General features: G+C 41.3%; 1 protein-coding gene across 3 annotated transcripts in view; it reads right to left on the reverse strand.

Annotated features, from left to right (window-relative positions):
* Positions 1-16,626, reverse strand: part of dync1i2a (dynein, cytoplasmic 1, intermediate chain 2a) — a 33,179-nt gene that overhangs the window by 12,822 nt on the left and 3,731 nt on the right. For 2 of the 3 annotated variants that reach the window (XM_026913162.3, XM_026913163.3), the window contains exons 3-9: positions 15,934-16,048; positions 13,170-13,260; positions 11,717-11,770; positions 11,164-11,279; positions 2,796-2,882; positions 751-913; positions 442-541 (exon numbers count right to left, since the gene is read on the reverse strand). In XM_026913162.3, coding sequence (XP_026768963.1) covers positions 442-541; positions 751-913; positions 2,796-2,882; positions 11,164-11,279; positions 11,717-11,770; positions 13,170-13,260; positions 15,934-16,048 — 726 coding nt within the window. The remainder of the gene's footprint in view (positions 1-441; positions 542-750; positions 914-2,795; positions 2,883-11,163; positions 11,280-11,716; positions 11,771-13,169; positions 13,261-15,933; positions 16,049-16,626) is intronic. The other variant, XM_026913164.3, reaches the window with a different exon arrangement.

Below are 16,626 nucleotides of genomic sequence, written 5' to 3' on the forward strand. Positions count from 1 at the left end.
TGAAGAGCTTACATTTCCCCATTTTTACACTCCTGATCAATATACATCACTGTTTAAATGTTTTCAAACAGGCTTTTAGGCCCTGTGCAAGAATAGCACAGAAAAGGTGCTCCTTCACTGCTTGTATCTTGATATCAAAGGTACTGCATTGAAATTTGATAACAGGGGAAAATACCAAAGACCATTTTCAAGAATCAAGAAACATCACATGACACTTGTTACACTCAAATACAATTTTGGAATAAAAATAGAATTTACTCATACCAATAATCAATACATGCATCTTTTTGTAACATCTCATTTCTCAGTAAGCATTACATAAGACAACAGAATTAAATACACCTTTATATGAAATGGATCAAACTGAACACATTTGGCAATATTTTGCTTGTCACCAGTAAATTCAGTCCATATGGCTCCGAGAATGTGTTCTTTAGTTACCTGTGGGGACCAGTCGAGGCAGGTGACCACCCTGTGTTTGGACCAGTGCTCATCCGTGAACTGTCTGTTCAGAGACAGCTTCGCTCCAGCCTGCATCTCACTGCAACACACACACACACCAACATGTATGTACAGCTGCATCAAGACAGATGAAATCACGGTATCTCTGGTAAGGAAAAGCTTTGACTCATTCTGCAGTATGTAGTATGCATGCACACAAGTCTTATCACTAAAACAGCTGCCTCAACCTTCATCTCCTAAGTGAAAAGATAAAGCTGATGTAAAATGAAGACATTCTTAGTTTGTTACCCCTCCTTGTCCTCAAGGTCACGGCCACTGTAGTCAAAGAAAACATCCACATGTTCAGACAAAGCTCTCTCAATGATGCGTGTACTGTGGTCAAAGAAGTCCATAAATTCCTCCGAGTGCAGGATCTGCAGCTTCTCCTCCTCAGTCAGCTCATGAGGGGGCACTAGAGATAGAGGGGTTAATATAGATAAAGCACTTCCTCCTTTACTGGCAAAAAGATGCCAACATTCAATATTCTATGCATCCAGTTCAAAACGTGCATTTATTATAATGACAGCTAATGCAAACTTTCCATGACAAAAACACAAGACAGAAAATCCAGAAAATTTATTTAAAATCAGACAGTTGGACACCTAATTACGTAGAGACCAATGTAACCACCTTGACTCTTGTCAGTTGTTAAACTATAGACCTCCACTTTATCTAGAAAAGTTCCTAGAAAAGGTTGTAACTAAGCTTATATTTGTGTAGGAATCGCATACGTTATATATTTTAGTCAGGATTTAGGACATCTAAGTACTGAAACAGCACTGATTAAAGTAGCAAATAACCTACTACTGGCCTCTGAGGTTGTGTATGTTTGCATGTGTTGCTTCATTTCAGTGGAGCTTTTGATAACAATATTCTACTAGATTGGATTTTTCCGTTGGAGTTAAGTGAACAACTATTTCCTGGCTCAGGTGTTATCAGTTTGTAAACGTTAATGGTAATTTCAATATGCATACAAAAGTAGTTTGCTGTATACACTATATGACCAAAATATGGGGAAACCTGACCATCATACCCAAATATGCTTGATGAACATTCCATTCCAAAGTTGGCCCTCCATTTGCTAATATAATAACCTCCACTCTTCTAGGAAGGCTTTCCACTAGATTTTGGAGTGTGGCTGTGGGGATTTGTGCTCATTCAGCCAAAGTAGCATTAGTAAGATCAGGCACCGATGTCGGGCGAACAGGCCTGGCACACAGTTGGCATTCCATTTCATCCCAAAGATGTTTATTGTGGTTGAAGTCAGGGTTCCGTGCAGGCCACTCGAATTCTTCCATTCTAGCCTGGACAAACCATGTCTTTATGGACCTCGCTTTGTGCACAGGGGCATTGTCATGTTAATTCCACTGAAGGAAAATTGTAGAAAGGCCCACATATGGTGATGGTCAGGTGTCCACATAATTTTAGCCATATAGTGTATTTCAGTAAAACCAGATGACAAACACCAGATTAACAAAACTGAGGAATACATAAAGGCCATTTGATACCGGATGCTGAATAAGTGAGTAATTTTGACAAGACAGATGTAGGAGGACTAGAAATAAGCTTCCTGTCTATGTAGTAAGTTGTGATTGCCCTTTAGAGCCAGTGGAAATTTTGGCTACGTTTTTATAGGTCTCTCAATTTCAAAGTACACTAACAAAAGATAGACTGATCTAATTATGAAACGAATGAATGAAAGCCTTTATTGTCATTGTATATCTCTGTATATAACGAAATTAGGAGCATTGCTTCTGACTGGTGTTTAAAAAAAAAAAAAAAAAAAAAAACATTAGACAATAAATAAGACTATAAAGTGAGTATACCATATGGTATAAAAGTATGTATGTATGTATGTATGTATGTAATTATGCTCTTATTTCAAAATATGTAATTTAGACTTTCTTATTATTCAGCTTTGCTCAGTTTCTCTTTTAGTTACATAATATGCAGCAGCAAGACATTGGTGTGATTGGTAACTCTGGTCACTCATTTGAAGCTCACATTAGGATAACCTCCAGTTACTGCAGAATGCAACAGCCTTAGCAAAAAATTTATTAGAACAGGAAAGTTTGATCATACCCCCTGTTTTCTCCACACTACATTGGGTACCACTTGTCCTAGACACTGTTGCCTATGGCTTGCTGGTTAGAGATCTAAATCTAATGTGATCTTTTGTTAACAGCTATATAAATAAAACTGAATTACATTGAACATGAACTGAGTTAAAAATCAGTGCACAAATGTAAAATAATAATGATAAATAATGTGTGTTCATATCCTTTCAGGCCTACCTTCTACTTCTTGCTCCTGCACTGATGTCTCCTTCTCCACCTCGGTCACTTCCTCCACAGGAGCCAGCTCTTCCTCCTCTTCTTCCTCTGTTGAGGAAATAGTGCAATCATGAGACATCAGGCCATTAAATCACAACACTTACAAGAGAACGACCATAAAATCACCATAACATCACCATGAACACTGCTGCTAGCAAACTGGGCAATATGGTTTATGCGGGGAATAAGCTGATTGCTGAACTTGCTATAGTTATTTAGCTATGAAAACCATTAATTCTTTTAACCTCTCAAGAGCAATGGCAAGAAGAAAGTGAAAATGAGACAAAACTGTCATAAATATTGAGATTTCCTTCAAATGTGTTGGTAACGCACATTTATCGTCAACCACAGACTTGGGTCTAACATACTGAGAAACAACAACGCTGGCCCCAACGTTGAGTTTTCAGAAAATATCATATGGATGAGCTGCTCATATAAAACATGTGCCCCTATTTGAATACACCATAACACCAAACCTCCTTTTTGACACTGTTTCCAAGTTGTTACTGTGAAAACACTAGCTCAGAAATGGAACAAAGCCTAGACAAATGCCTCAGTTAACCACCCTACCATCACAATGTCACCTCTCCTATAGTTGCTCCTCTTTTCATTAGTAACAAGACCATGTTAGAACACAGTCAGGGTCCTTCTTCCCCCACAGCCCCTTAGTTAACGAGATACACTATTGTACAGGGAGTACACTTGTTAGCACTGTTATCCTCTCTGCCTTTCGAATACATGGACAGACACAGTAACACATGCGTACACACATCCCACACACGCAGAGCAGGAGGGCGGGCAGCAGGTGCCCTAAACCTCTCCCATTGGCCACGCCAGCTGACGGGTGGAGTGCGTGAGGCAGATGGCTCTGCTGGGATTGTGTGCGAGAGAGAGGTGGCATAGAGATGGCACTGAGTTTTTTTCTGCCTGACTGCCCCTTCTCAAGACTCTCTCCGGAACCACAAGCCTGTGCAATTACCAACACGCCAGGGGGTCCGACAACTCCTATTCAAACAGCAAGGATGTGCAACAAAATACAGCTTGTGGCCCTGACCAGCTGGCAAGCCACACACTGCTCAAACAAAAGGTCAAGCTTTTCTCAAACACACAAATGCACATATACACACATTCTAATCATCTGAAACAAGTCCATTGCTTATTGTAAACTGGGGGGGGAGGTGTTAACATATGTTGAATACAGCAAAACTTGAAAGGAAGATAAATTACAGACATACCATTTCGCAGAAATTAGCCACATTTTGTGTGAGTTATTATAAAGACTCTGCAGCAGAGGGTAAGATTGCCCTTTTCTGAGAAAATCAAATTCATAATGTCATCTGTCAGGTCTTCCATTAGGGATGTCTTCATCCTTCTCTTTCAAACAGGGTTCTGAGTGAGAGGAGGAAAGAAGGGGGAGGGAGACCAGGAATGAGGAAAAAGGGGAGGGGAGGAAGGGGATTGTTCTGATGAGTTTACAGAGTCACGCTGATGACACAGGCCATCTCAATGCATTGGGCCCTTAGTCAGGCAAGGATAGAGCACAGAAGGGTAAAATCTTTCCTTTCAAGGGCCTCAATCAGGCTCAGACGAAAACAGTAATCAGTGTCTTTCAGTCCAGGGCCCAAGCGCATGCCGCAGCCCTTTCTCTGCCAGCCAGGCCCAAGCAATCAACCTGCCAGGCATTAGCAACGTTAAGACAATCTGGAAATAAAAAGTATAATGCACCTGCCAGCCAAAATGGCCATTTGGAGAAAAGCTAGTGATCCTGGTGACCTCACACGGGTAAGAGGGAGAGTAGCGGTACAAAGAAAATGAGAGATTGGGGATAGGAAGGGGGGGGAAACAGAACCGTTTAACAGAATTCGCCCTGATGGCAGATCCCCTTCCCCATCGACACCTCATCTCAAAGCAACCCAATTATCGCTTTTGTATCATTTAAGGAATAAAAGCTTTTGGGAGGAGTGGAGGGGGAAGGCAGAGGGACAGGGGGAGTAATCACCAGCTTTTGTGAATGGACAATATATTAATGCAAACGCAACATGGGTCCAGAGGTTGTTCGAGTACAAGACTAATGCCCTTTGATCTGCAGTGCAGGTGCATGGGGTCTGGGTGAAACACAGACACAGAGAGGACCCTATAAACCTGACTTCCACATTTCTATATACCAAAGAGGACTGAGCAAACAAACCTCAGCTCTCTGCACTTGGCCTCCTGAAGCAGACTTTCAGGATTCTGATTATAGTGGGATGATAAATTGCTCAGGGCTCACCCGAAATGGGTTTTACTATAGCAGCACAAAGAAGTGGGCTGTGAGCACTTCTGGACCATTGTAAGTCATGAAAACACAGTTCCCCACAAATAGTGTCCACTAAAAGAAATTTACTAACTCTGGGATGTGAATGATATATTTTGACAACAGTTTTGCAAGAATGTCCAGTATAAAAGTACATAAAGCATATGGATATTTATACATGTACCTATAACTTTAAACAACAAGTTACACACACACACACACACACACACACATATATGTGTGTGTGTGTGTGATACATACACTGCCCGGCCAAAAAAAAAAAGTCACGCACATTAATATATCACTGAACCACTGGAGAAGCTTTGTTTATGGTTCACATTCGCTATGTCACTCTTTCAAAAACTTCATACAACGTCACAACATTTATTTCCATTCAGAGTTGCGTGAATTTTTTTGCCAAGATCTTGTACTGACGATGGGAGAGTTGAACCACTCCATAAAGTCTTTTCCAGCACATCCCAAAGACAGTACAGTACATCCCAAAAGGTCAGGACTCTGTGGTGGCCAATTCATGTGTGAAAATGATTCCTCATGCTTCCTGAACCATTCTTTCACAATCTGAGCCCTGATTTTATGCCCATGCCATCAGGGAAGAAAAAATCCATTGATGTGATAACCTGGTCATTCAGTACGTTTAGGTAGTCAGCTGACTTTATTTTATTGCCCCATAACGGTGCTGAGCCTAGACCTGTCTTACTGAAGCAACTCCAGATCATAACACTGCCTCCAGAGGCTTGTACAGTGGCCACTATGCATGATGGATGCATCGCTTCATGTGCTTCCCTTCTTACCCCGACACACCCATCACTAAGGATTAGGGTAAATCTGGACCTATCAAACCACATGACCTTTTTCCATTGCTCCAGAGTCCAATCTTTATGCTCCCTAGCAAATTGAAGCCTTTTCTCCTGATTAGTCTCAGTACCAAGTGTTTTTTTTTTTTTTTATGGCCACCCACTGTTTAGTACTAATCCTGTGAGTTCTCATCACATTGTGAGTGTGGAAATGCTCTTAATTTCAATATTAAACTTAGCCGTGAGTTCTACTGTCTATTTTTTACGATTTGACTTCACCAAGCATTTAAGTGATCTCTGATCATGGTCAGTCAGGATCTTTTTCCAACCAAATTTATTCCATGAAGTTGGTGGTTCACCACTATCCTTCCAGGTGTTAATAATGCAACGGACAGTTCTTAACTCAATTCCAGTTGTTTCAGCAATCTCCTTATTTGTTTTCTTTGCTTTCTTTTCTGTTCTCATGTTAGCCTCAGATTCTTGTTCTTGGCTGACAGGAGTGGAACCCAATGTGGTCTACTGCTGCTGTAGCCCATCCACCTCAAGGTTTGACGTTCTGTGCATGCCGAGATGCTGTTCTGCTCACCACAGTTATAAAGAGTGGTTATTTGAGTTACTATATCCTTCCTGGCAGCTCGAACCAATCTGGCCAATCTCCTCTGACCTCTCTTATCAACAAGGCGTTTCCACCTACAGAACTGCTGCTCTCAGATTTCTGTCTTCAGCACCATACTGTATAAACTCTAGAGAGTGTTGTGTGTGAAAATCCCAGGAGATCAGCAGTTTCTGAAATACTCAAACCAGCCCATCTGGCACCAACAACCATGCCACAGTCACTGAGACATTTTTCTTCATTCTGATGTTTGATGTGAACATTAACTGAAGCTCTTGACCTGTATCTGTGTGGTTTTATGCATTGTGCTGCTGCCTCCTGATTGGCTGATTGCATAAATGAGCAGGTGCACAGGTGTTCCTATTAAAGTGGACAGTGAGTGTGTGTGTGTGTGTGTGTGTGTATATATATATATATATGCTTTTTAAGTCAGGGATTAATTAATCTGTCCTTCAGAATTTTCATTTTCTATATTATATACGAATTTTTTTTTTAAAAAAAAAAGACAAACCTGAAATCTGTCAATACAGATACATACAACATGTATACAAGATGTGTGCACTTGAACTCAGATTCAGTCCTAGCATATGTAAAGAGTGAAGTCATAAAACTTTCATGCATGTTTCACATGCTGACAAAAAGATTGGCACTTATTAGTCATGAATTCTTATGTACCTAGATATTATGCACTGAAGGGTGCATCCCACACATTATTCATTTTTTCATGATTGATTAAATACATGTCTTTAAGGAGGATAATGCTCATGTAAATGATAAATTCAAGCTCAGACAATAAGTTTAATTTTGAAAAGCAGGCAGTTTTGTGGTTGGCAGTGGAGTGCTGGGTTAAGGGTGCCTGAGTTTTAAGAGAGGCCCTCAATAAGAGAGGCCTCTCACATGCCCCGGTGATTAAAATAGAGTAGTACTCCTCTAGAAGAGAGAGCATGATTAAAACAATCACCTTTAATTAAAGTTCACATTCACAGAGAAAACGTTTCACAACCTCAGATGGTTCTAAAGCCTTGCGAAACATACAGCACTCTCATCCTAGAACAGAGCTCTGCTTAGCAGTTGGACTGTGTGATCACATGACACTCAGCAACTACTGTTTGGACGGACCACAATGCTCAGAAACCTGACATGGAACATTCACTGGACGACTGGCTGCTTTATACGTCATGGGCATTTGCACTTCGTATTGGTATTTCCTTAGGAAAATTGTATTCCATGAATATCCATACAGACACTGCCATTTTAAAAAATCTGTGTCTCTTAGAACACCTGTTTCCCTTAAATCAACAATAGGTTGTTCTCAAAAACGACAGAAGTACAGTCAGATCTCATGCAGACCAAGAATTTAAAAAAGGACACTGAATACGAACTGAATGCCGCAAATCAAGAGCCTCAATCAGCATGTGTGTGTCAACCTAAGCTACAAGCAGCTGAGACTGTGTGTGCAGCGCAGCAGATTCTGTGTCCTCTGCTTCTGTGGTGTACCACCCGCTGACCTTCAGAGAGCAGACCTTCACTACCTCTACAGCCCAAGACAAATCACTCAATCAGCCAGAGAGAAAGACGGAGAGGGAGAGAGAAAGCCATCTCTCTGAGTGGCAGGGACAAGAGGCGTGAAAGCCTCTCAATGTCACCCAATGCGTTTAGTTACGTGCCTGCACGGGAAAGCAAAAGAGTTGATGAAATGATTACATAGTGCAGGAGGAAAAGATGGAAGCAGAGGTGGAGGGGGATTTTGGTGTGGTGGTGTCTGCAGATATTGGCACTGTTAAACACACTTTTACGATGCCATGGAAAGACTCCATACACTTTAACAAGGATAGAGGGGCATGAGAATATAAAAAGTGGGAGGTGGAAGAGACTGGTAGAAAATTTATGAACATAATTTTCAAAAACTCATTGACAGTCCTTTGACCCTATTATACTAACAGGGTTCTCTGTAAACACAATTTCTCTCTCTCTCACACACTCACACACAAAAGAAACACACCACTCCACATTTCACCTCTGTGATTTATTAAGACCTCTTCACAGCAAAACCAAAAATTAGAAAATCCAAATCCAGCCAATCCAACACTGATATATCTCCATTTTGGCCAAATCTACACACTCTTACACAACTCAAAATGTCTAGAGTAGATATTAGACCATAAAAACCCTGTAATGCAAGCAACGCTATCTGTGCAACTGTTAACACACACAGAGCAATTATTATCCCTGCACCTCCACCTTCCAGCATGTGCATGTCACAAGGACCGACCTAAAGATCATGACAAGCCAGACACGGAATAGAGCTTTCTTTTTTTTGAAGACTTGTGCACAACCCCCCATAAAAGCTACAAGCTGCAATTACATCCATATTGACATTCATCAGATGCTTTAGCAAGCCATGGTACACTTCATCATATCATCCTTCAGTCTCCTGCTCTCCTACTCCCACCCCCTCACTCTTTCTGTATCACTCTCCTTTATGTCATGCCTGTTTTTCCCATCCAAAATGCAAATTGGCCTTGTGTTCAGTAAGACAGACATAAGGCATGCATAAGAGTACTGTGTGTGTGTGTGTGCGCATGAGTGTAGACGCATCAGGGAGCTTAATCTTTCCTTGGCTTCTTATGTTTCTCGAGACTCTGCAATTTTCCCTTAGCTTTCATCTCCATGCTCGCTCATCTCAGATCATTTCCAAAGAAAGTTCTCTCTCACAGACACACTCACAGAGACACACGCAGCAGCACACATACACACATACAGAGACTCATGTAGACACACACACAGAGACACACACGCAGAAACACACACGCAGAAACACACACGCAGAAACACACACGCAGAAACACACACGCAGAAACACACAGATACAGACAGACAGACACACATACAGAGAGACATTCAAACACACACACACACACACACAGAGACCGACAGACTCACTCAAACAGTGAGACACACATGGACAGACAGAGAGACGGAAACACACAGCAACACAGACATATACAGAGACAGAGGCATACATACAAACAAACATACAGGCAGACACACACACGCACACACAGGCAGACACACGCACACACAGGCAGACACACACAGGCAGACACACACAGGCAGACACACACAGGCAGACACACACAGGCAGACACACACAGGCAGACACAGGCAGACACATACGCATACACAGGCAAACACCAGCAGACACATGCGCGCACACACAGGCAAACACACGCGCGCACGCACACAGGCAAACACACGTGCGCACAGGCAGACACACTCGCACGCACACACAGGCAGACACACATACATAGAGGCTGACACAACAAGACACGCACAAGGAGGGATGCGCAGATACATACAGACAGACACATTCATCTACAGACTCTCAGATTCACAGGCAGACACAAACACACACACACACACATTTCATCTGATCAGAGAGACAGACAGAGACAGAAACACACAGCAACACAGACATATACAGAGACAGAAGCATACATACAAACAAACATACAGGCAGACACACACACGCACGCACACACGGGCAGACACACACACGCACACACACACAGGCAGACACACACACAGGCAGACACACACACAGGCAGACACACACACAGGCAGACACACACACACGCACACGGGCAGACACACACACGCACACACAGGCAGACACACACGCATACACAGGCAGACACCAGCAGACACGTGCGCGCACACACAGGCAGACACATGCACACGCACACAGACAAACGCGCGCGCATGCACACAGGCAGACACGTGCACGCACAGGCAGACACACACTCGCGCACGCACACAGGCAAACGCGCGCGCACGCACACAGACAGACACACGCGCACGCACAGGCAGACACACACTCGCGCGCACACACAGGCAGACACACACAGGCAGACACACACAGGCAGACACACACAGGCAGACACACACAGGCAGACACACACAGGCAGACACACACATACATACAGGATGACACAACAAGATACAAGCACAAGGAGGGATGCACAGATACACACAGACAGACACAGACATCTACAGGCCGACTCTCAGACACACACAGATTCACAGGTAGACACATACAGACACACATTTCATCTGATCAGAGAGGTTTGGGGTCCTGCAGTAAGAGCACACGTCTCCACTGACTGGCATGTCATCACAAGCTACCTGTGCAACTACCAGCATGCTGAACTGACCTGAACACAAACTGGGTAGACAAAAGAAGAGTGTGGAAAACATATGGTGCTGACGCGTGCAGATTTCAAAGCAAAACAGGTCATTAGTTTTTTTTTTCTAGTTTTTTTTTTTGTGTGTGTGTGTGTGTGTGTGTGTGTGTGTGTGTGTGAGAGAGAGAGAGAGAGAGAGATTATTAGTGTATAGAACATTGGATGTTTTGATTGTAAAATCAATACGGAAATTTAAAGGGAAAATGAGTAACTGAAAAACTGGCGTTGGTGTTGAAAATGAACAACAGCAAAATGTTGGGCAACAAGATAGCACTAAATACGAACAAAATGTGATGTCCTAACAGCAGACATGTGGGCAGCAAGGACACATCTGCTATTGAGTGTTTCCATGGTCAGAACTCACCCTCTTTCTGCTCACTCATGGTGGGGGTCTGAGTCTCCTTGCTGTAAGACACAACCTCTTTGGGAGGGAAGTCCACCTGAGTCACCTTTGCAATGCTCAGCTTCGTCGGGCCTCGCCTGGGGGTGGGAATAAACGTGGACAGAGAAACAAATAAAAAACAAACAGAGAAGCCCAAATCAACAAATGAGAAAGCAGCTAGTCAGAAATGAGTAAGAGCACAGCGCCAAAGCCAAACATTCACACAACCATCACAAAATGGTACTACTGCCTCACTTGTTCTTTCGGGAAACATCCCTTATTTTTATCAGCAACACATGGGAATACTGAGAAACACATGTGCTCAAAGAATTACTTGGTCCCTCAACTAAACAAGACTAGAATTAGAAACCAATCAAGCAGCCTATTCAATACAGGATGATGTAGGAAATGATCAACCACGGGACCAAATGGCTCCCCCCTTTACGCTAATATAACCTATATAAAATAGTTCGATTAGTAAAAGCAAGCGGAGAGGAGAAGAAGATATAAAAAGAGATAAAGGAGAATGCGGTACCCCAGCTCGGAGTGAAGCAGTAATGTAGAAGGATCAGAGTCCCAGTGGAGAGTCCTGTTAGTATCACAGCAACAGTTCAATGTTATTGAAAGAGAGAATATTTAAAAGAGGTTTATTAGCATGGTTAGAAAAACATTTCACACCTATTATTAACATGCACTCTCTACAACAGTTAGACCAGAGAACACTTCTTTACATTCATTTAAACAGACCCGACAACAACACGTAATATTAAGTAGATCAAAAAGCTTCCTTCTCACAACGTATTAGCATTAGGTACAATGGGTCGTGTATGCATCATGATATGTTTTACCACTGAAAGCAGATTGTACACATCGAAAACAAATCTGCGTGAATCATGCCTAGCAAGAGGTAGGTTCATTCTGCCTCCCAGCATCTGAGGCAACATGTCTACTGGCCAGCTGCGTCACAGACCTGGCCATGACTCACAAGTGAGTAGCAGATCTACCTACGAGTGTGTGTGGGGGGTAGTGTGTGGCAGCGTGTGGCCCAGGAGGATGTACATGAGCCCTTGTGGATGTGTGAGTGTGTATATGTGGTTAGAAAAATGACCTCCATGTGTGTAGGAAGCGGTAGTGCAGCAGAGGGAAATGAGTGGACATGGAGAGCCTCAGGCTGCAAAGTACCCCCTCCAGGGCTGCGTTCACACGTGTGTGTACGTGTGTGTGTGTGTGTGTGTGTGTGTGTGTGTGAGAAGGGGGTTAGAGTTTCAAAACTTCTGTTTAGAGTCCCAAACTTTAATCAGGGGTTAAAGAGTCCCCCAGGCAGCTCACAACCAATCAGATTGTGACTTGAGCTATTTGTACTTTAACTAAAAATGGCACACACTTCTATTTCTGATCGTTCACAAACAAACATTTTTGCTCTGTGTCACTGGTGTCACACAGACAAATAGTTTGCTTCAATGGAATTATGTTATACTGTATGTTTTGTTTATACTATATGTTTATATGAATTGTGAATGTATTTTGAATGTATTTCATCTTTTGAACAGTGATAATGAAAACCTTATAATATAACCTACAATACTGTTAAAACCATATTAACTCAAGAACCAAATACTTAGTACACTTTGTGAAACTGACATAAGAAACAGATTAAACTATAGACTTTGCCTGATATGTGAACAACAACAAATATTTACTCTCCACACCAAAGGTTTTTCTACGTGGCACAGTTTCATTTTGAGGCACAAGCGAAAGAAGGTAATAGCACGGAACGGCGAGGAGAAATGTTCTACCTGTTCAAACCTGTACACTAAACCACACACAAAGCCTTTAAACAACATAAACATTTGACTGTGCCTTTGGTGCACAGACAGACTGTCTGTCGCTCATGCAATCCCACAATCATTAACGTCTTCAGCACTATCAATTACAAAAAGAGAGAGAAAGTGAGAAAGAGAGAGGGAGAATGCTGGCGGTGATTATACCTGGGTCCTGTGGTGCCGTCGCCTGAATCCTGGCTACCTGCCTCACTTGGGGAGCCTGCTGATTTGGCCGTGGGAGACAAGGGCCCGGGAGCTGAGGGACAATTCAGATAACTGTTTTATATACACATAAGCATGGAGGCATATGTGACCGGAATGCTAACAAAGGCAATTTTAAAATCAAATACAAAAAAAAAAGTTAGAAATTATCTTTTAAATAAGATATTGCCCCATCACTTGAGGGGAAAAAAAAAATACACCAATACATCTTTATAAAAAAAAAAAAAAAAAAAAAAAAAAAAAACATAGTATAGATAAATATATTATACATCATATTTTAGCATGCTCTTTATATTTAAAGAAATACTTTGCATTTTTTTTATACATAAATTAGTTTTGTACACACATGTGCATAACAAGACAGGGTGAAGTGAAGTGCAATAATACATTATATTTCAAGTGGTTGTGAATAGTACAGAAATATTTTTCCCATTTATGCTTTTATGCATAATTGAACTGTGAATGTATCATTCATAATCATAAATGTGTGTATATAAAGCTTTACAACTATTTCTCATATGATTCAGAAACCGTGAAATGATCAGTTATTTATGCACTTCAGTTCATTCTATCTGTCGATATTTTCACACACAAGTCAAATGTACAGAACCAGATAGAGTGATGTGAATAAATAAATGATATTTTGAATGTTTCTGAATCATATTAGAAAAAAACATGTTTTACTGCTTAAAATTCAGGAAGTGATTAAAAAAAATGAAATGTTTAATTGTCAGTTTATACTGTAGTTACTACCAGCAGCTCACCAGCTTAGACTGCTGATAAATGGACATCTAACACAGAGCCTTCACCCTCACAGTGTAGCCTGGAGTACTTCTGCCCCCTTGTGTCTGCTGTGCGAAATCTAGCGAACAATAACTACATGCCTGGACTAATCACCATCAGAAAGAGGAAACGCCTTTAATGGGATTACTGCTGACAGTTTTTAAGGCACATGCCCTCTTTAAAGAGGCTCGACTGCTTTTGTTTTGTTTGCAACAATGGATGTTTTAAAGACACAATAATTTAATAGCTCTTTAATAAGACTATCTGAAAATCCTGAAGTTTGAAACTTGTGAATTTAGCTGATAATGAGGTTAGTTTATGTTTAGAAGATAACACTTTTTTTGATCCCAAGGGGAAATTAGAGATTATGTTGTCTGTATGACGCTGGCTAAACCCCTAGTTTACCGATTTATCCATGGACATCTCCAGCATTTGGATGTGTTTGTGTGGAACATGTACAGCGCTGTGCTCTTCATAAGTCACTTAACAAACACAAGATAAGTTGACGTAAGCCTGATCTGATTGTGATCGTTCCAAAACAGGTTAATGTACTCTGAGCGCATGTGCGTAGTTGATTAAAATAGCTGGGTTTAATTGAATCATGGGTTTCACTGCACGCTGTTGCGTTGATTTGAAAGGGCAGACGTGTTGTCACTTAAACTCTTGATCCACAAAACAACAACTGACTAATGAAATGCCGGAAATTCTTCTCACTCAGTATTATTCACTGGCCAACTCATGCATCTCACCGGGGTTCATTTAATTTAATTTTCATTCCCTATGTCATAGCCTGTAGCGAGGTTATGAGAACATGAAAAACAAACTATAAGAAGGTTTTATATATTATTATGTCTTACTTAAAGTAACAAAATATAGTTATGAATAGAACTAGGTAGGCGTGTGAGATCGTGTCCCCTAACTATCGCTGAACGACAACAGTCTCACCTGTGGCTTTGAAGAGGGAAAGGGGGCGTGATCAGATATACAGAACACGTGTCGTGTACACATTACGTCCTTACAGCATAAAAAAATACAGTAAGCCGGTCACAAGTCAACTGTAGATATAATCCCTAGCATTAGCAGCAGAGATCCTTACTGAATTCTTGTTTATCAGAGCAACTTCACTATACAACATGCAGTTTCATTTTCTTAATTTAAATCTCTGTTGATGTTTTGCCAACGAAGACATTCATGGCTTTATCTCTAAAGCACAGACAAGGGAAGATAAGTTAGATGTTTTGTTGCTCTGCTCCAAAGATAGACTGCAGAATATTAAGGTTTTTACAGGATACAAAACAGGCGAAAAGGACACATATATTATGAAACACAACACAATTTATTTTTGCCAATCTTAAAGCTGCAGACAACATGTTTTCCCTCAGACATTTAAATCATCCGAATTGACAGATATAGCAATAGTTTGATCCTATCAGCAAAATCCCAATATTATCATAATAAGTAATATTAGGTAATATTTTTGATAATGACCTGTGTTCTGTATTGCTCTTCTGCTTGGGCCACAGACCTTACCCAAGCAGAAGAGCAATACATACTATCTACTAAAATAATGCACTGTCAGTTTTTGCCAAAGAAACTTTCACTTTTCACAAATGTCTTTCTTATTAATATTGTGACTATTTCAGTGGGTTGGTCACAAATGAATGAGGTAGTCACAGCTGGGACAAGCTTCTTGTTTGATCTGATCAAGCTCGCTCCTGAGCAGGTTTGTGCTTATAGGCTTGTTTTGATGGCGACAAGTCCAACAGCAGCTTAGAGAAATGGAAAAAAATCCAGGCTTTCGATCCAATCCATCCAAGTAATCCATGTATAAATACAAGGCCCAGGTGACCAACGAATCCAGAGAACTGTGGCCGTGGGGGTAGAGCACTGATGAAGTAAGAAGAGAATGTGAAGTGGGACCTACCTGCGTGCACATCTGGTGCAATTCCCATGCTCTGAAGCAGTGCTTCAGCCTCTCTCCTCTTCTTCTCCAGATCAGAGTCATCCTGCACCACAGCAGGTTCTTTCAGCTGCTCCGCCTGACAGACACACACAGATGTATGCTTTAAAAAAACCTGCTCCAGTCTCCAAGAGACTTGAGACTGGTGTGGAGGTTCTCCTTGTAACAGGGCAACAACCCTAAGCATACTGCCAAAGCTATAACAGAGTGGTTCAAAACCAAGAACCTGAACGTGATAGAACGTCCTAGTCACAGCCCAGACCTCAATCAGGATTGTGTATCTAAGGGAAAATTTAAATATTGCTTTTCATCAACAGTCTCCATTAGAGCTTGAGCAATTTTGCTAAGAGGAATGGGCAAAAATATGATGATTCAGATGTGCAAAGCTGATGGAGACAGAAAACTTGCAGCTGTAATTGCAGCCAAAGGAAGTTCTAAAAATTACGCGACCAGCACATGTCTACTGTTTATTTTAATTAACAAAAATATTTGTACATTAATTAATTAGTAGTTTTTTTGCATAATAAAAATGTACTTCACATTTAAATGTCAGACATATGTAAATCACATAGTAAAAGTCCATTTCAATTTTCGGTACTAACACACCAAAATGTGGAAAAGTTCAATGGGGTGAATACTTACGCAAGGCACTATGTA

Source organism: Pangasianodon hypophthalmus, chromosome 5 (genome assembly GCF_027358585.1).
Source record: "Pangasianodon hypophthalmus isolate fPanHyp1 chromosome 5, fPanHyp1.pri, whole genome shotgun sequence".
Classification (NCBI taxonomy): domain Eukaryota; kingdom Metazoa; phylum Chordata; class Actinopteri; order Siluriformes; family Pangasiidae; genus Pangasianodon; species Pangasianodon hypophthalmus.